A 20,656-nucleotide genomic window follows, 5' to 3' on the forward strand; every position below is an offset into this window, starting at 1 on the left:
TGTCAGTTCACCAGCGCTTGAATGCCGGCGAACCTTGAATGTGGAGGCGGAGTTGCTGGAGAAGACAGCGCCCCACTCGCTACATGGAGAGCCCGAACACGTGTCCATGTTCGTGATCTGATTGTATACATCGCCATGACGTCATAGTACGGTGACGTCATTCACTGGCTCTCATTTTGGAAGGGATTCAGTCGGCCATCGCAGATACACCAACGGCTTCGCACTGGGAAGCGGCCGTTCACCTGCTCCGTGTGTGCGAAGAGACTCATTCAGTTAACCCACCTTGTGATGCTCCAGTGAGTTCACAATAAATAGAGGCCACATTTCTGTCCGGAGTGAGCAAAGAGTTTTACTCAATCATCCCAGCTGCTGCAACACCAGAACTTCACATCAGGGAGGAAGTTCAAATCAGCTCCGTGTTAAATGTTTCACCATCACGGTTGACTGAAGGCAGCTGCAGGTTAATGAGGGACTGTTACTGTCAGATTCTGCAGTTCATCATCTTATACACCTGCATGAATTCCCTGCATGATTTTCTCCGGGCTGAATAAGACGATGAGCTCACTGTGGTTGTGACGTTCTTCAGGGCTCCGGACGAAGTTGGTTAAACTCCTTCTTCCCCGCTCTTTTCAACGTTTTAGGTCATTTTCACCAATTTAAAAGGACTGTGCCTCAGACAGCTGGGCTGTTGTAATTGTTACGTACCAGCAGCAACAGATCACTAACGGAGTCTGGTTTTGATGTTAAACCACTATCTTCATTAGTATCTGCTCCAACTATAAAAGATCAAACGAAATAAACAGAAGTTAACTGTGTTGTGCGTATATATAGCTCCCAAACTATCAAGCTTGGGAAACAATGCTTAAAGTCTTAAGATGGTAAAGTAGAAAGGTTCAGTAATCCACGGAATAATTGAGTGAGAGGAGAGATTTGTAAATCCACACCAACATGTAGAGAGAAGGCAATTAGGAAGAATTCCACACACATTCCTCGCTGGGTAAACGAAATAACAGTCGCCGAAGATCTTATCCGTCGATTAGTTCCGAAATCCACTTAGAAATATCACCAGGTGACAGTGACACGAATATCGTCTTCAAGTGGTTACCACAGAACACCCCGATTCCAGGTAAGGGCCAACAAAAGTGATACCACAGGACACTCCAGCAAATCCACACATATGGATGATACGAAGTGACAGTCACACATCCTTTGTGCACTGCGTGCCGATGATCAACCCAATCTTCTGAGCATAGCAGTGACAAGCTGTAGTCTCTCACTCTCTCTCTCCCTCTCTTTCCCGCTCTCCCTCACTCTCTCTCTCTCTCTCAAGTCTGAAGCAGGCTGCAGTCGCTTGTGTCTGACGTCACTATCTCGCCTCACTCAGGCACTTAAAGCAACATTCAGAGTAAACGAACCTGCGGTCTCGTAACACAATGCCCCTCTAAAGTCTGACAGCAGACTAGCGAGTGAATCTTCGATGGTGCAGAGTCAGAAAGCAAAGAGTTGCCAGACTGAGTCAGGGCTTTGGGGCTCCAGAGAGAGATGGGGTCTAGAGTTTACCAGGAGGAGGAGGAATCAGACCAGCAGGATGTGGCTACAAAACAAAGATCAGAAACATTTGGAAACTGGTTGACCGAAAAAAATGTGGTTAATTTCTGAAAAACACTGGTGGAAATCAACAGATCAGGCAGAAATTTTGGAGATGAATAAATAGAAAACGTTTAGGCAGAGCCTCTTCAGCATGCCTAGCCTGTGTACTCCGCTGCTTAGTTGCTCTCTGAATTGCAGAGTTACTCCAGCGTTTTGTGTGTGTGCGTCTCTGTATTTCCAGCAACTGCAGAATCTCCTGTGTTTTATATCTGCATTTTACTTTGGCATTGGATACACGTTGATATTGAGTATATTGCTTATGGGAGCCGCTTTCTGCGTTAAAACACATGCAGATTTTTCTATACACACACGAAAAAAATGAGGTATGTATATTGAACCAGTGCCTGCAGAAATCTTTAATGGCAGTGTGATTACCCATAAGGCAGTGCATTTAAAATTTCGCTTGCGCTGAAGCACTGAACAAATGCGTAAGCGTCAGGGTTGCTGACGTCCCCAAGTATTACCCATGCGCACAGTACACAGAAGGCCTTGCAAATACCGGGTGCAGGTAAGAGCGATTCTCTATGTTTTTATCTTAAACAGCGACTGAGGGACGATTCCTGTGAAATCCGGACACCGTGATCGCAATCCCGGGACAGTCCTGCTCTCTCCCCTCTCTCTCAGCCCCACGGGCCCTGGGGAGCTTCCGGCTGATGAGGGAATGGGAACCGATGGATCTCTCAGACAGAGCTGAGCTCCAGCTATCTAAACGCAATGATTTGGAACTGGGAGAAAGGGAACAAAATCTTTTACATCACCAGTTGAGAAAATCACCTTTGTTCTTCCTCCAATCACTAACAAGAGAAAATCTGCAGATGCTGGAAATCCAAGCAACACAAATTGCTGGATGAACTCAGCTTTAGTACACGTTTCCATAGATGCTGCCTGGCCTGCTGAGTTCCTCCAGCATTTTGTGTGTGTTCTTGTTCTGGACTTTTCTACCGGTGAGAATATGTTTTGTCCCATTCTCTCCGGGTACATAATAATATCAAACACCTTTGTCCTGGGCAACAAGTAGCTTTCACATCACAAATGTGCCAGACTCCAATGAGACAGACTACTGCCCTTCCCTTCATATTCATTGCCATTACCATCACTGTCAGTCACTTGGGGGAGACTTCAGGGGAAATATTTATGTAGAATACAGAAACTGGTGATACCTGTGTGCATTGTAGTGATGCAAAAGTTGCTGGAGAATTTGCAAGTGGGAAGAAGTGGAGTGATATTTGGAAATCTGACTTTTTAAACATAATTTAGCAAGCAAACCACATATGGACAATATGCAAAAGCTTTGGTGAGAAAATCCTTCATTACCGGTTACAGGCCTGCTACATAGGTTGTGTGAGAGTGCAGGTGAACTGGATTGAAGCCAGAGGAGATCAAAGTTCCTATCGACAGTGATTTGCTAGCTGTTAAGATGAATACCTCTCTGTATAAAATTCACTGTGCACATGTTGTCACTGGCTACAAAATTCACCGTACAAGATGTATGTGCACACTGGTTATTACAAATTAGAGGAGATATTGGAGGGAAGGAGGGGAGACCTCCAGTGTCCCCAATACCCTCACCTAGAAGATGTGCATCCAGCTGCAGCTTGTAACCCGGCACTTTAAGGTGTTGGAACTTGAAGTAGATGAATTCCGGATCATCCGGCGGTTGGACGCGGTGATGGATGTGACATGAAGTGAGGTGAGTTACACCCAAGGTGCAGGACACAGGAAACTGGGTGAGAGTCAGGAAGGGGAATGAGGTTAAATGGCCATCATTGAATAATCTTGTGGCCATCCCCCACAACAACAGGTAGACCTCTAGAAAGCGTTGTCGGGGGAATTACCTGGCAGAGGAAAATCAAAGGGGTGATAGGGGATTCGTTAGTTAGCCGGACAGAACAAAAGGCGACCAATATCTTAGGCTTGCTAGATGTAGCGTGGTGATGGGGGTGATATGGTTAAAATACTTTGTAGAGTGAATGAGAGCCACAATGACAGAACAGATAGTGAAGAGGGTGAATGGAATTGAATTGACTTTATTACATAAATACTTCATAAACATGAGGGGTAGAAAACTTTACATTACATCTCCTTCTAAATGTGCAATGTGTAATTTATAGTAATTTATAATAGATAGTTTGTACATAGGACAGTCAATATAACATAGAAATGCAATTGTATCTGCATGAATTAATCAGTCTGATGGCCTGGTGGAAGATGATGTCCCGGGAGCTGTTGGTCCTTTTGCTGTGGTACCGTTTCCTGGATGGTAGCAGCAGGAACAGTTTGTGGTTGTGGTGAATTGGGTCCCTAATATCCTTTGGGCTCTTTTTACACACCTGTCTGTGTAAATGTCCTGAATAGTGTGAGGATTTCACATCTACAGATGCGTTGGGCTGTCTGCACCACTCTCTGCCGTTTCCTGCAATTAAGGGAAGGACACTTCCCATACCAGGCAGTTATGCAGCCAGTCAGGATGCTCTCAATTGTGTTCCTCTAGAAAGTCCTTAGGTTAAAGAGACATCTGAGGTGAAAGAGGTGCTGCTATGCTCTTTTCACAACACAGCCGGTACATACAGACCATGTGAGATGTTTGGTGACGTTTATGCCGAGGAACTTAAAGCTGTTCACCTTCTTAACCGCAGATCCATTGATGTCAATAGGGGTTATCCTGTCTCCATTCCTCCTGTCGTCCACAATCAGCTCATTTGTTTTTGTGTGACAACGAGGGAGAGTTTGTTTTCTTGACACCAGTCAGATGCTGTTCAGACCGCAGACAGAGTCAGCAATCAAATGGTTGAGCATGGTGCGATGAATGTGCTGAGCTGTGTATATCACAATGCAAGCATCGTAGGAAAGCCAGATGAGCTCAGGACAGGGAATTATGATATTGTAGCCATTATTGGGACTTTGTTGCACCCAACAGTCTGAGGGATTTAGAGGAACAAATTTGTAGAGAGATCGCAGACCATGCCAATTAACAAATGTTGATTCAGTAAGTGATTTTAACTTTCCATATACTGACTGGGCCTCCTATACTGTAGAAGGACTAAATGGGGTAGAGTTTGTCAAATGAGCCTTAATCAGTACATAAAACTTCCGGTGTAGAAGTGTGCAATAAGCTTTTGGGAAATGATCCAGGGTGGTGACAGAAATTCCTGATTATAATGCCATGAGATTCAAAGTAAATATGGAAAAAGAGAGGTCTGGACCACGGGTTGAGAGCCTAAATTGGAGAGAGGTCAATTTTGATAGTATCAGAAAGATTATGACAAGTGTGGTTTGAGACAGGCTGTTTCCTGGCAAAGGAGTACCTGTAAGTGGGAGGCCTTCAAAAGTGAAATTTTGAGGGTGTAGAATTTGTATGTGCCTGCCAAAATAAAAGCTGAAAGGTAACTGGTACAGTGAACCTTGGGTTTCAAGAGATATTGAGGCCCCGGATATTTTGTTCCTCGACATGTCTCAGACTGTTGGGTGCTACCAAGACCCATTAAGGATGACTAATCATAATTGCACTCACTGAGCTCATCTGACTTTTTTTTTGTTGTCTTCTGTTGGTTTCTAAAAGTTTCTGAATAGTTTTTGCTCTTTTGTTTGCCCTCTCTTTGGCTTTTATGTTGGCTTTGGCTTCTCATTTTAACCACAGTTGTGTCCTCCTGCCTTTCTAATGCTTCTACTCCTTTGGGATGTATCGTTCACTCAGCTCCCAGCTCCAGAAACTCCAGCCATTTCTGCTCCATTGTCACTCCTACCTTTTCCTTCCTAGCAAGTTTGGACAGCTTCTCTGTCATAGAAACATGGAGAAGTTCAGTACAGAAATGGGCTATTTGGCCCATGCAGTCAATGCTGAAAAAAGCATTTAAGCTGTCTAATGCAACTACCTGCACTGGGACCATCGCCCTTCATACCTCTACCATTCAGGTACCTGTCAAACTTCTCTGAATTGTGAAACCGAGCTCATATTCAGCACCAGTGCTGGCATCTCATTTCAGACTCTCACGACCATTTCAGTAAAGAGCTTTTCCAAATGTTCCCATTAAATTTTCACCTTCCCCACTTACCCATGACCTCTGGTTGTCATCCCACCCAACCTCAGTGGAAAAAGTTTCTTGCATTTACCCTATCTATACCCTCATGATTTTCTATACTTCTAACAAATCCTCAAAGCAATGTATAATTTCTGTGCTTATATTTAAAGCCTTTTTTAGGCGTATAAGATGATGAGTGGTATTGAATGTGTGGATAGCCAGAGCTTTTTTCCACAGGGCTGAAATGGTTAACATGAAGGGACATAGATTTAAGATGCTTGGAAATAGATACCAAAGGGTTGTCAGTGGTAAGTTTTTTTTATACAGAGAGTGGTGCGTGCATGAAATCCACTGCCAGTTGCGGTGGTCGAGGCAGATATAATAGGGTCTTTTAACAGCCTGTTAGATAGGTACGTGGAGCTTAGAAAAATAGAGGGCTATGCACTATTGGAAATCTGGACAGTTTCTAGGGTAAGCTACATGGTTGGTACAACATTGTAGGCTGAATGGCCAGGAATAGGCTGTAGATTTCTATGTGTGGTGTTCAATGTTGAACAGCAAAGTAACTTCTCTTCTTTAAACTGTACAGGGTCCACGATTTTAATGCCGCTTTTCTACACTCCCATAGACCCTTTGTCCATCTCCAGAGTAGATAGAGATGAAAAAATATTTAAGATCTCCCCCATCTGCTTTGTTTCCACACGTGGATTGCCATTCCGGTCTTCCAGAGGTCCAACTTTGTGCCTTGCAATCCTTTTGCTCTTAATCTATCACTAGAATCCCTGAGGATTATCCTTCACCTTTTCTGTGACAGCAACTTCATGCCTTCTTTTAGCCATCCTGATTTATGTCTTATGTGTCCTCTTGCATTTCTTAGAAACTGTAGGGAACCTTTTTTTTCCAAGAGATATTGAGACCCTGGTGAAGCACAAAATGGAGTTGCATAACAGGGATAGACAGGCAGGTTCTTATGGAGTATAAGAAATGCAAGAGAACACATAAGAAATAAAATAAATAAATCTTTACCTTTTATTCTGACAAGGAGATACACACTTTGTACTTTCAAAATTTTGCTTTGAAGGCCTCCCATTTAACAAGCACACCTTTGCCATAAAGCAGCCTGTCCCAGTCCACAGTTGCCAGATCCTAGTGTCATAATTCCAGGTGTTGTTCCATACCCTGAACACATCCGCCTTTCCTATGCTGCTCCTTGTATTGAAATATACAGGGCTCAGCATATTCACTGCACCATGCTCAACTTTTTCATTCCTGACTTTGTCTGAGGACTGAACAACATCTGTCTCCACAACCTCTCCACTCTCTGTTCTGTTATTCAGGCTCCCATTCCCCCCTACAACTTTAGTTTAACCTCCCCCACCCCCAACCACTCCAACCTCCCAGCATTGAGCTCTATCACCCCTTTGGCTTTCCTCTCCCAGATCAATAAAAAGGAGGTGCATACCAGGTACAGGCAGATAGGAACAAATGGGGTACTTATGAAATACAGGAAATTCAAGTGAGCACTTATGAAAGAAATAAAAGAAGGCATGAATTTGCCCCAGCAGACAAGGTGAATGAGAATCCTCAGCGATTCTGCAGATATGTTAAGAGCGAAAAGATTGCAATGGAAAAAAAATAATCCTCTGCAAGATCAGAATGGTAATCCATATGAGGAGACAAAATAGATGTGGGAGATTTTTTTTGCATCCATGTTGACTCAGGAGATGGACACAGAGTCTGTAGAAGTGAGGTAAAGCAGCATCAACTTCATGGACCCTGTACAGATTACAGAGGTGGTGGTGTTCGCTGTCTTTCGGCAAGTTAGTGTGGATCAATCCCCAGGGCCTGATAAGTTGTTCCCCAGGATCCTGCGGAGGACAAGTGCAGAAATTGTCAGGGCACAAGCATAGATATTTAAATAATCGTAAGTGACAGGTGATGTACTGGAGGATTGGAGGACAGCCGATGTTGTTCTGCTGTTCAAGAAAGGCTGTAAAAAATAAACTGAGAAATTGTACATTGGTGAGCTTGACATCACTAGTAGGAAAGTCCTTGGAACGTTATTATGTGCAGGAACCGGATATATAAGTATTTGGATAGATGTGGACTGATTAAGTATAGACAGCATGGCTTTGTGCATGGTAGGTCATGTCTAACCAGTCTCACAGAGTCTCTTGAGGAAGTTATCAGGGAAGTGGATGAAGGCAAGGCAGTGGATGTTGTCTACATGGACTTTAGCAAGGCACTTGACAAAGTCTCATATGGGAGGTTGGTCAAGAAGGTTCAGTCACTCAGCGTTCAAGATGAGATAGTAAATCGGATGAGACACTGTCTTTGGGAGAAGCCAGAGTGTGGTAGCAGGTGGTTGCCTCTCTGACTGGAGGCCTCTGACTATTGGTTGCACAGGGATCAGCGCTGGATCAGTTGTTGTTTGTCATCTATATCAGTAATCTGGATGATAGTGCGGTTAACAGGATCTTCAAATTTGTGGATGACACCAAGACTGGTGGTGTAGTGGACAGTGAGGAAGATTATCATGGCTTGCAGTGCGATCTGCACCAGCTGGGAAAATGGTTTGAGAAATGGAAAATGGAATTTAATGGAGACACGTGTGAGGTGTTGCACTTTGGTCTGACCTACCAAGGGAGGTCTTTCACAGTGACTGATCGGGCACGGAGGAGTGTTGTAGAAGAAAGGGTCCTGGGAATACAAGCCCTTAATTCACTGAAAGTGGTATTACAGTTAGATAGTGATAGAAAAAAAGATTTTAGCCCATTGGCCTTCATGAACCAAAGTACTGACAATAGATGGATTTTATGTTCACTTGCAGAAGACATTGGTGAGGCCTAATTTGGAGTATTGTGTGCAGTTTTGGTCACCTGCCTACAGGAAAGATGTAAAGGAGGTTCAGAGAGTTCAGAGAAAATTCAGAAGGATGTTCCCAGGTCTGGAGGACTTGGGTTTTAATGAAAGATTGAACAGATCAGGACTTTATCTGTTGGAATGTAGAAGATTGATGGGAGATTTGATTTTGATAGAGCGGCATAGATAGTGTAAATGCAAGCTGGTTTTCTCCACTGAGATGGGATGGGACTACAACCAGAGGCCATGGGTTAAGGGTGAAAGGTGAAACGTTAAGGGGAACAGGAGGGGAAACTTCTTCACACAGACAGTCATCTGTGTGTGGAATGAGCAGCCAGCACAAGTGGCGCATGCAAGCTCGATTTCAACATTTAAGAGGTTCGTGTAGGTACCTGGATGGTAAGGGTATGGGAGTGGGCAATTTAAGTAGTTCGGCATAAACTAGATGGCCTAAAGGGCCTGTTTCAGTGTTTTAATTTTCTATGACTGTGACAAGAACCTGAAATAATACAAACATTCTCTCTAAGTCCTTTTATCAGACGTGTGGACCAACAATTCATCTCAGCAGGAATTTTTTATCTGGCATTAAAACTGTGGCACTTTAAGTTAATAATACATAAAAGAACATCCCAGTTGCACGTCAAGAAAAACAATTTATGTGATACTGTTTCAGTTACTGTGGGGCCAGGCACCCATGCAGCTCAGCAGGAACAGGGAATAATACCAATGGAGAGAGACAAACTGAGCGAGGGTACAAATTGGAGATGGCAGAAATGTCCCATTCGTATGGAGACAGGAAGAGCATCAGAGAATTGATGGTCATTCCACATACCAGCACTCTGCCCAGTCAGGAGATAATATATCTCTGTCCAGCTTGGGTTGAACCTCACTGTAATGGTGTGATACCAGATCAAACCTTGGCAAATCATGTAATCTCATCTGAAATGCCCTAAACCCATTGATGGTTTTTGTAAATCCTTTTACAGGTTAAAACCGAGAAGGAATTTGTCTCCAGGAAGCTTAAACACGACACGCCAGTTTTATTGTCTCTGTCTAGATATTCAAGAAGTGGAGCAAGGGATTCAATCGACCATCCTTCCTGCTCAGACTGTGGGGAGTGATTCACTCGGTCATCTCAACTGAAGGTACATCAGCAAGTTCACGCTAGGCAAGGCCATTCACCTGTTCTGTGTGTGAGAAAGGATTCACTCAGTTTTCCCTCCTGGGACACACCAGTCAGTTCACACCACACTGGACAGAGGCTGCTCAGCTGCTGCATTACTGGGAAAGGATTCACTCAGTCATCTGACCTAATGGCTCACCAGCGAATTCACACCAGGGAGCAGCCGTTCACTTGCTCAGAATATGGGAAGAGATTCATTGTGTCATCCCACCTAAAGAGTCATCAGCGAGTTCACACTGGGGAGAAGCCGTTCACCTGTTCAGAATGTGGGAAGGGATTCACTGTGTCATCCCACCTACAGAGTCATCAGCGAGTTCACACTGGGGAGAAGCCATTCACCTGCTCAGAATGTGGGAAGGGATTCACTGTGTCATCCCACCTACAGAGACATCAGCGAGTTCACACTGGGGAGAAGCTGTTCACCTGCTCAGAATGTGGGAAGGGATTCACTCAGTCAGCCCACTTGCAGAGACATCAGCGAGTTCACACTGGGGAGAAGCCATTCACCTGCTCAGAATGTGGGAGGAGTTTCGCTGATTCAACCAGCCTACAGAAACACCAGCGAGTTCACACTGGGGAGAAGCCATTCAGCTGCTCAGAATGTGGGAAGAGATTCACTGAGTCGTCCCAACTACAGAGACACCAGCGAGTTCACACTGGGGAGAGGCCGTTCACCTGCTCAGAATGTGGGAAGAGATTCACTCATTCATCCACCCTGCAGGTACATCAGCGAGTTCACACTGGGGAAGAGCCATTCACCTGCTCAGTCTGTGGGAAGGGATTTACTCAGTCATCCCACCTACAGAGTCACCAGCGAGTTCATACTGGGGAGAGGCCGTTCACTTGCTCAGCCTGTGGGAAGAGCTTCACTCACTTATCCAACCTACAGAGACATCAGCGAGTTCACACTGGGGAGAAGCCGTTCACCTGCTCAGTCTGTGGGAAGAGATTCAGTCAATCAACCAACCTACAGAATCATCAGCGAGTTCACACTGGGGAGAGGCCCTTCACCTGCTCAGAATGTGGGAAGGGATTCACTCAGTCAGCCCACCTGCAGATTCATCAAAGAATTCACACTGGGGAGAAGCCGTTCACCTGCTCAGTCTGTGGGAAGGGATTCACTGATTCATCCACCCAACAGAAACATCAGCAAGTTCACACTGGGGAGAAGCCATTCACCTGCTCAGTCTGTGGGAAGAGATTCACTCGGTCATTCAACCTACAGAATCATCAGCGAGTTCACACTGGGGAGAAGCCGTTCACCTGCTCAGAATGTGGGAAGAGATTCACTCGGTTATCCCACCTACAGAGTCATCAGCGAGATCACACTGGGGAGAAGCCATTCACCTGCTCAGTCTGTGGGAAGGGATTCACTCAGTCGCCCCAACTACTGGCTCACCAGACAGTTCACAATGGGGAGTGGCCATAGTTATGATTCCCTAAGTTTCATTTGCTATGGACTGTCATTTTAAGAGAGAGAGATTAAGAAGGTGAATCAGTCTGACTTGCAGCTTGTTTACATCGCTCACAGCTTGTATAGTTTTAACCAAGGACACAGACACTCAGAGACAGACGGAGATGAAGGAGGCAAAATGGAAGGATTGAAACAAGTGAACTAGTGGCCAAGGGTCACTGTTTGGAACTTACCTATGCCCACAAGGGTGGATTATTTATCGATTCACCGTACATCGAATGTGCGGTTGTCACATCGTTTGATCCATAGGAATGGATCTGATTTTGGGTATCCTGTGAAGACCACTGATTTGTTAACCCTTGCCTGGATGTGGTGTGGTAATTCTTTTGAAGACGAATCCCCTTGTGACAAGTCACTTTCGGTGATAAATCGTATGTGGGTTTGGAAAGACAACAAATAAAATCTACAGTGACTGTTCTCTCGTTTTACCACCATGGAACCTGTGGAATCCGACATAATTGCCTTCTCTCAACATTTACCCTGGATTATAAATATCTCTCTGATCACCTATTCCGTGATTGAACTGAACTTTCATACTTTGCCATCTCAATACTCCAAGTCTTGTTTCCCCCGAGCTCAATAGTTTGGGAGTTTTATTTACACACATACATACAGATAACACTGTTAACTTTTATCTTACTTAAGTTACTAAATTACTAGTAGGTTCTAATAAAGATGGTTTTAACATCAAAAACAGACTCCAGGTATAGTCTATTGCTGCTGGTTCGTTTGTAAAACGTTGTGATTCGTAACAAAATTGGGGCCTGTGTCCTGGATATGAACAGATTTTGGGGCATATTGATTAATTATCAATTTCATCCCTTTTGATTGATTTGTGTGTGGAAAATCAGCAACAATGGATGCTGATAGATGTCTGGAATAACCAACCTCTGAGGCATTAGAGGACGCCAGAAGGATTGAGTTGTTGAGCTTTGCTAGAAGGTTAAAACTTGCTAAGGTGAAATTGACAATGAGGAGGGCACAGTTGCAGAGCCTAATAGCTGAACATTATGAATTTGATGGTGTGTTTAAAGTGGAGGAGTTGGAGGTGTTTCCTGAAAGTAAACCTAGTGAGCTTGAGCAGTACAAGTGAGAAAAATTAAAGCTGGAGGCTGCAGAAAGGGAGAGGCAGTTTGAGGCTCGAGAAGCAGAAAAACAGAGAAGAGGCAGAAAATTAGAGGGAGGAAACAGAAAGACAGAAGCTGTTCGAGCTGGAAAAGATAGAGGTTGCAGCAAAAGAGTCTAGCGTTAGTCTCTGGTGATAAATTTGAGGCCAGTTGGGTAGTTAAATTGGTCCCTCCATTTGATGACGCAGAGGTTGATAAATACTTTCAGCATTTTGAGAAGGTTGCTCAGAGTTTAAAGTGGCCAGAAGAGGGTTGGCCTATTCTCTTACAAAGTGTAATTTAAGGGGAAGGCTCAGCAAGCCTATTCTGCTTTGAAACTTGATGAAGCAGCTGATTATGACATAGTGAAACAGGCTGTGCTCAAAGCTTACGAATTTGCACCAGAATCATACAGGCAAAAGTTTAGAAATCTGAGGAAATCTGTGAACCAGACTTATAAGGAATTTGCTTCTGAGAAGTTTGTGTGTTTTGACCACTGGTGCACATGTAAAAATGTGACTGATGATTTTAACAGCTTGAAATAATTGGTTTTAATTGAAGAATTGAAAAGGTGCATCCCTGATGACATAAAGACGTATTTGGGGGAAGATGTTAGTTTGTTGTTAGGGAATGACCTGGCAGATGGTAAAGTTGTTCCTGCAGTGCAGTTAACAACTATGCCAACCACTGACAACCCACAGATGGATTTTAACATTTATCCTTCCTGCGCAGTAACGTGAAGTATGGCTAAAAAGTCTGCCGACGCAGACGAGTTTATAGCAGAACAGAACCGAGACCCCGAGATTGAAGCTTTAAAAGAAACAGCTCTCTCAGATGATGAGATTAAGAAAGTGCCACTAGGGTATTATCTCAAGGATGGTGTGTTAATGCGGAAGTGGAGGCCACCTGCTATACCAGTGAGTGAGGAATGGGCAATTGTTCACCAAGTTGTAGTTCATAAAGTTTATAGGGCTGAAAGTTTAACTTTCTGCCCTCAGGTGGCCATTTTGGAGTGAATAAAACTGTAAACAGGATTATGAAATAGTTCTACTGGCCTAATCTGAGGAAAGATGTTGTGAGCTTTTGCAGAACCTGTCACACTTGTCAAGTTGTGGGTAAACCTAATCAGGTCACCCCAGTGCCCCACTGTGGTCTATACCTGCATTCGGTGAACCCTTTTCAAAATTTATAGTGGATTGTGTTGACCCATTGCCAAAGACTAAAGCTGGCCATCAGTATTTGCTAACTATAATGTGTACTACATCCAGATTCCCAGAGGCAATACTTCTCAGAAATATTAAAGCTAAAACTGTGGCGAAGCTCTTGCCAAGTTTTTTTCCTTTTCTGGTTTGCCTAAAGAAATCCAGTCTGAACACGGAAGTAATTTTACATCTGGATTATTCCAGCAGGTAGTTTAAGAACTGGGAGCTAAACAAATTACATCGTCTGCATACCAACCGGAATCACAACGGGCTTTAGAAAAAATTCATTCTACCCTCAAAACAATGATTATGACATTAAAATGTTGAAAATGGAAAAGACTGGGATGAAGGAATACATTTACTTTTGTTCGCAGTAAGAGAGTCGGTACAAAATCACTGGGCTTTACTCCATTTGAACTTGTATTTGGTCACAGAGTGAGTTGACCTTTGCCCTTGTTAATGGAACAGTGGATTGATGAGGATGTACATGTTAACTTGATAGACTATGTTTTGAAGTTCAAAAATAAACTACACCAAGCCTGTAGTCTAGCGAGACAAACTTAAAGATTTCTCTAAACAAAATGAAGTGTTGGTTTGATAAGCGGGCTTGCAAAAGAAAATACCAGGTGGGGGATAAGGTGCTTGTCTTATTTCCAATGTTGACGAATCCATTTCAGGCGAAATTCAACAGACCGTATGAAATAGTCTCTCAAATTAATTATGTGAATTATAGTATTGAAACACCCGACTGATGTAAACTAACACAGGTTGTACAGATAAATATGATAAAGCCTTATTTTGACAAGCAGGCACCGTCTGTGAGTGTTGTCAAAACATATGAATCTGGTAACCCTGAGAATGAAACAATTGACTCGTCTGAGACTTTTCACAAGCCAAACGTGGTCCCAGTTAGGCTAATGAACTCGGTTGTTCTAGAAAACATTGATAACGGGTTGGCTCATCTGCAGCCAAAGCAACAACAACAGCTGAAGGAATTAATTCTGAAGTTTAAAGATTTATTTCTCGATGTTCCCAAGGAAACCACGGTCGCAGTATATGACGTAGATATTGGTCAAGCCAAACTGATTAAACACCCATATCGCATGAATGTAGAAAATTTAAATTGGCTGAGCAATTGTTGTAAGTGGGGAAACAGATTCGGTAGATCTCAAAGGCAAGGACTTTGGACACACAGTCTTGGTAGAAAAGTATTTTATTTACAGAAGGCAAACGTGGGAAAATGGCAACTGAAGCAACATGCACACAATTTACAGCAGTCGGGGGAAAATCGGATCGGCAATAAAACACACACGGACAATTACTATCGAACGTGGGAAAATCGCCTGTGAAGAAAGTACACACGCACACACCCACACAACCAATGCGATATGCGCCACACCTTGACCGAGTGCAGGCTCGGCTTTGTGCTATTCGGGACACTAATCGACGCTCCCAACCCTACTCAATGCACAGCTCACCAACAAGTTTTCCAGCGTCATTCCACGGTTCTCAGCCTGGAGTGAAGCAGGGTGGTCCCTCGGAGATGGCAAAGGGAAAGGGTCCAGCACACGTGGCACCCTTTATAGTGCAGCAGGGCTGGAGGGTCCCGCCCCGGTAATTCCCAGGGGGGCTAATGGCTCGGTACCAGCAGAGTTAAGCCGATTACAAAGGCCAATTGCTCGAGGCCAAGTACAAGGCTAATTAAAGGGGCCAATGTTGGGGTGTGCATTGATCGGCGAGGAGGGGTCAAACCTTGATTGACAGGTGTCGTGGCTTCCGACCAGGAAGTGAGCAGTGGTGTCACGTGACAGTCACGACCCCGTCCAATAAAATCCATAACTCGGATCCACGCCACTCGCCAAACATTACATGTAACACAGTGAGAAGGAAAGTGATATATCTTAATGGAAGTTTTACACTCAACTATTTCTAAGGTTAACGCTGTATGTGACTGTACAGGCCTGAAAAAAGGCGGACGTGCTCTGAATAGTTTGGCAAGCACAGCATAATATACACACAGCGATGATACCGAGAATGAGTGCAATCGACCAGTGGGTGACAGTTGCCCAGGGACCCAAACGGCCACCAGTTTCCCCATGAGGTGTCGTGCCGGAGAAGCTGGTCCCTCGATGTTTGAATTTTAGCCACCGAGTCCCGAATGTGAGCAGCCAAGTGGGTGATGTTGATCCACACGTCCGGGGTAAACGTGCAGTACCCCTTACCAATGATTGCACAGGTACCACCATCAGCCGCCAGTAGGTAATCCGGGGCTTGTCGATTTTGCAGGGTGGCCATCCTGGCGGCCGCCAGCTCTGCCGCCGTCGGGTGAGGGCATCTTCGGTGTGTTGCAGTGTCACTGCCGTCTCGTTGGCCAGCGTCCCGAGCACACTGGTCATCTGGATCACCTCACGGGGCAATTGGGCCGTGCCGTATCTGGGAGAGGCTATCATCCAGAACCTCTCCACCTCTGTGATGGCCCACTTGTCCCGGTGGCCGCTGTGTGTCTGGTGCTCCCCCAGATCGTTCAGGGGGTGGATGAAGGGCAGCACATATGGCACATAAAGCAACAGCCGGACCAGCTCGCGGGGAGACACGGGTAGGCGCGGTGGCCGCAAACCCAGCGGGTCCCGTTCAAAGTCCAGGGAGTCCCCAGCTTAGCGGCACCATCGGCAGTGGTCACTGGAGTGCCCGGATGTTAAAACCACTATCTTTATTAGTATCTACTGATAATATAACAACTTAACCAAGATAAACAAAAGTTAACAGTGTTATGTGTAGGTGTGTGTAAATGTAACTCCCAAACTATTGAGCTCGGCGGAACAAGGCTTAGAGTCTTGAGATGGGAAAGCATGGAAGTTCAGTTCATCCACGGAGTAAATGATGGGAGAGAGATATTGTAATCCAGGATGAAACGTAGAGAGAAGGCAATTACGCCGAATTCCACGGGTTCCACGGTGGTAATTAATAAACATCAGTGGTGGAAGATCCTCCGTCGAGCCGTTCCAAATCCACACACGAATGACCACCAGAGTGATCTGTCACAGGGATGCCGTCTTCAACGGGTTACCACATCACACACCCAGGCAAGGGGTAACTTCGAGTCGCCCCACAGGACATTCCCAGATCCACTCCTTTGGATTATACGGAGTGACAGCCACACATCCGATGTGCACCGGATCGATGATCACCCCACCCTTGTGGGTGTAGCAGAGTTCCAAATTCCTAGCTTCGACAAGCTGGAACTGCTACCTTTTCCAGGTTTCTCTCTCTCTCTCTTTCTCTCTCTCTCTCTCTCTCTCTCTCTCTCTCTCTCTCTCTCTCTCTCTCTCTCTCTCTCTCTCTCTCTCTCTCTCTCTCTCTCTCTCTCTCTCTCTCTCTCTTCTTCTTCTGACTGTGACTGTCTGTGTCCTTGTTTTGAAGGTAAACAAGCTGCGAGTCGGTCAGTGAACAACATCATAGTCCTGCCTCACTGAAGCGCTCTGTTAAAGTGACAGTCCACAGTGAACGAAACCTGCGGGTTCGTAACAGTGTATTGATGGCCGAGGAGGGGTCAAACCTTGATTAGCAGGTGACGTGGCTTCCGACTGGGTAGTGGGCAGTGCGGTCACGTGACAGTCACGACCCTCTCCGATACACTAGGTCCAGCAAAGCTCGCTCAAACCGCTCTATCTCAGAGCCCCGCCTCTTTGTCGACCTACTAGTGTACTCCCGACATAAAAACAGTTACCCGTCTTTCCCTCCAGGCGACCTAGAACGCTCGGAACGAGACGCGGATCCGGCTGTCCTCCAGCAGCTGGTTCTTACAGCGCCCGTGCCGGATCCGGAGAAGAAGAATACCCTTAATTCCTAGTGGAGTCATCGGGCGCCGTCATGACAAGCTTTATGCGCTGATCTTTTCGTTTCTATAGCATTCTGCAGTTTTATTTTTACGAGGTCGAGTTAAGCGTGCAAAGGATCCGTCTGGATTCGAAATCAGGCCCCTTCGCTCCGGAGTCTGGAGCTGATGCCACTACTCAACCAGCCGGCCCCACCTCAGAGGGCAGAGGAGCAAATTCCATCCACACAAGGTGATGGTTCCAGGACGACATTTGCCGCATGCAGGTTGCCATCGCGGGGGAGCTGTACGCTTGAGAGACACAGAGGCGGTCTATTCGGGAATCTCCACCCTCTAGACCTTCTCGAGCAGGCTCCAGAGTCAGGATGTAGATCCCGCCAGCCGTCCACCAAGTCAAAGGGGCCGACTAACTCCTTTCGCTTCTTTGCCGACGCTGTGTCGCGCTGGAGACTGCAGAGGTTCCCCACCTCGAAGGTACATTTGATGTCCCCACCCCCAGGATCCATGGAGCTCAGTAGAGTGGACAGCTGACGGAATAAGGAATAGGCGCATCCGCATCACCCCGCCCCTCAGGGCATACACGTTGATGAAATGCAGAGGTACACCATCCAGGCGCACAGCCAGATGGAGCAGGCGGCCAGGCTCGACATCCTGAGCTTTTACCATTTCCGGCTGGAAGGTCGAGGCCAACAGGATCGCCACCCCGCTAGAGCTGGAGCTGAGGTGGCTCATGTAGACCCCTCCCTGCCACTCCAGGAGCCAAGCGGACTCGTCCCCCGGGATGGTATGGGTTCCCTACAGGAAACTCACCGTATACCTCCCATCACTGAAGACTGCGAGAGTGTTTTATCTTCAGAGATAACCCCAGCTACCATTCAAATTTAGACCAGCTACAGTGAGCTTCATGTTGGGAACAGACTGGGCCTCAGCACCAGTACCCTTCCCAGTGAGAGCGGAGGCGCCCTCAGTCGCACTATCCAGAAAGAAAGCAAAAATGCTCTTTGCTTTCCGGGCCCGAGTGGTGCCAACGCCACCCTGTGACCCACCGTCTCCCGAAGGAACGAGGCTGCTTCCCTCTCTGATGTCCCTCACCAGGTCATCCAGAAAGGATTTCAGCTGCCGCCTGTCATTCCCCGACACAGCATTCCTCTTCCCCTTCCCCTTCCGTCTGAGGATGACTCGCAGGGACTTCACCAGCCTCGGCATGCTAAACCAGCGAAGCGAGGTTAGTTTAGGCCGATGCTTTGCACCCTCAGAGGTGAGAATGAACTCTCTGATCTCCTTCACAGGTATAATTGAGGATTTCTCAGGAGGGGTGAGGATGTCCACTGTTTCGCTATCAAAAGAGTCTCCCTCCAACCCCTCACTGCAGACAGATTCCCCATCTTCCTCCTCGTGTGCTGCAAATTAGTGTTGGGCACTTAAGCGAGAAGACTCAGACACTGAGTACGAATGAAAATCATTAACAAAATATTTTTTACTTGGTTGCACTATGCAAAGCAGCAGCACCATTATGCAATAAAAGACAATATGTTCAATAACAGTTAATTTGTCGTTTTTCCAAATTCCTGCGTGATACAAGTAGTCTTAAATTATATTCGTGTTAATCTTCAAGCTGTTTATCATAAACAAAAAAATTCTGAGGAAGCAACACTTTTGAAAAAACAAAATTGTTGTCCAGTGAAATTATAGGACAGTTAGTCTGATCTCAGTGGTCAGGAATATGTTCGGGTGTATTAAGGGTGAGTTTTTTGGGTACTGTAATTGGGGAGGCATGATGAAGTAGGACAAAGTCAGCAGAATTCCTTTGCAGGGAATCATGTGTGACAAATCACTTGCAATATTTTGAGGAAATAACAGGCAAGATAGATAAAGCAGAGGCAGTGGATGTTGTTTGCTTGGATTTTCAGATGAGCTTTAACAAGGTACCCCATGCAAGGCTGATTGAGAAAGTAAGGAGGCAATGGATCCAAGAGGACATTGCTTTGTGGGTCCAGAACTGGCTTGCCACAGAGGACAAAGAGTAGTTGTAGTCGGGTCATATTCTGCATGGAGGTCGGTGACTAGTGGTCTATTACTGGTGGACTAGTGGATGACTCCCATCCACTCCATAAAGTACTGGTTAGGCACAGAAGTGCATTCAGCCAGAGACTCATTCCACCGAGATGCAACACTGAGCGTCAAAGGAAGTCATTCCTGCCTGTGGCCATCGAAATTTACAACTCCTCCCTCGGAGTGTTATTCCACTTGGAATAATTTACTTATTATTATTTAATTATGGTTTTATATTGCTATATTTCTACACTATTATTGGTTGGTGTGACTGTAACAAAACCCAATTTCCCTCGGGATCAATAAAGGATATCTGTCTGTATGTCTGGTGTGCCTCAGGGAACTGTTCTGGGACCTCTACTCCTCGTGATTTTTATAAATGACCTGGATAAGGAAGTGGAGGGATGGGATAGTAAGTTTGCTGATGACACAAAGTTTGGGGGGGGGGGTGTTGTTGATAATGTGGAGGACTGTCAGGGGTTACAGCAGGACATTGATAAGATGCAAAACTGGACTGAGAAGTGACAAATGGAGTTCAACACTGATAAGTGTGAAGTCATTCATTTTGTTAGGTCAAATATGATGGCAGAATATAGTATTAATGGTAAAACTCTTGGCAGTGTAGAGGATCCGCGGGATCTTGGGGTCCGAGTCCGTAGGACTCTCAAAGCTGTTACACAGGTTGACTGTGTAGTTAAAAAGGCATAAGGTGCATTCGCTTTCATCAACCGTGCGATTGAGTTTAAGAGCCAAGAGGTAATGTTGCAGCTATATAGGACCCTGGTCAGAGTCCACTTGGAGTACTGTGCTCATTTCTGGTCGCCTCAATACAGGAAAGATGTGGAAACCATTGAAAGGGTGCAGAGGAGATTTACAAGAATGTTGCCTGGATTGGGGAGTGTGCGTTATGAGAATAGGTTGAGTGAATTCGGCCTTTTCTCTTTGGAGCGATGGAGGACGAGAGGTGACCAGATAGAGGTGTATAAGGTGATGAGAGGAATTGATCGTGTGGATAGTCAGAGGCTTTTTCCCAGGGCTGAAATGACTAACATCAGAGGGAAAGTGTTTATTACACAGAGAGTGGTGAGTGTGTGGAATGGGCTGCCGGGGGCGGTGTTGGAGGCTGAACCGATAGGGTGTTTTAAGAGACTCCTGGACAGGTACATGGAGCTTAGAAAACTAGAGGGCTATGGGTAACCCTAGGTAATTTCTAAGTTAAGGACCAGCATTGTGGGCAGAAGTGCCGGAATTGTGCAGTCCGGTTTCTATGAAG

At 45.5% G+C, this 20,656-nt stretch overlaps 1 protein-coding gene across 1 annotated transcript in view; it reads left to right on the forward strand.

Annotated features, from left to right (window-relative positions):
• The window catches only part of LOC140723590 (uncharacterized), a 104,275-nt gene that overhangs the window by 73,947 nt on the left and 9,672 nt on the right, over window positions 1-20,656 (forward strand). Inside the window, 1 exon segment of the mRNA XM_073038156.1 lies at window positions 9,932-11,091. Coding sequence (XP_072894257.1) covers window positions 9,932-11,091 — 1,160 coding nt within the window.

The sequence above is a fragment of the Hemitrygon akajei genome, unplaced genomic scaffold, assembly GCF_048418815.1.
Source record: "Hemitrygon akajei unplaced genomic scaffold, sHemAka1.3 Scf000120, whole genome shotgun sequence".
Classification (NCBI taxonomy): domain Eukaryota; kingdom Metazoa; phylum Chordata; class Chondrichthyes; order Myliobatiformes; family Dasyatidae; genus Hemitrygon; species Hemitrygon akajei.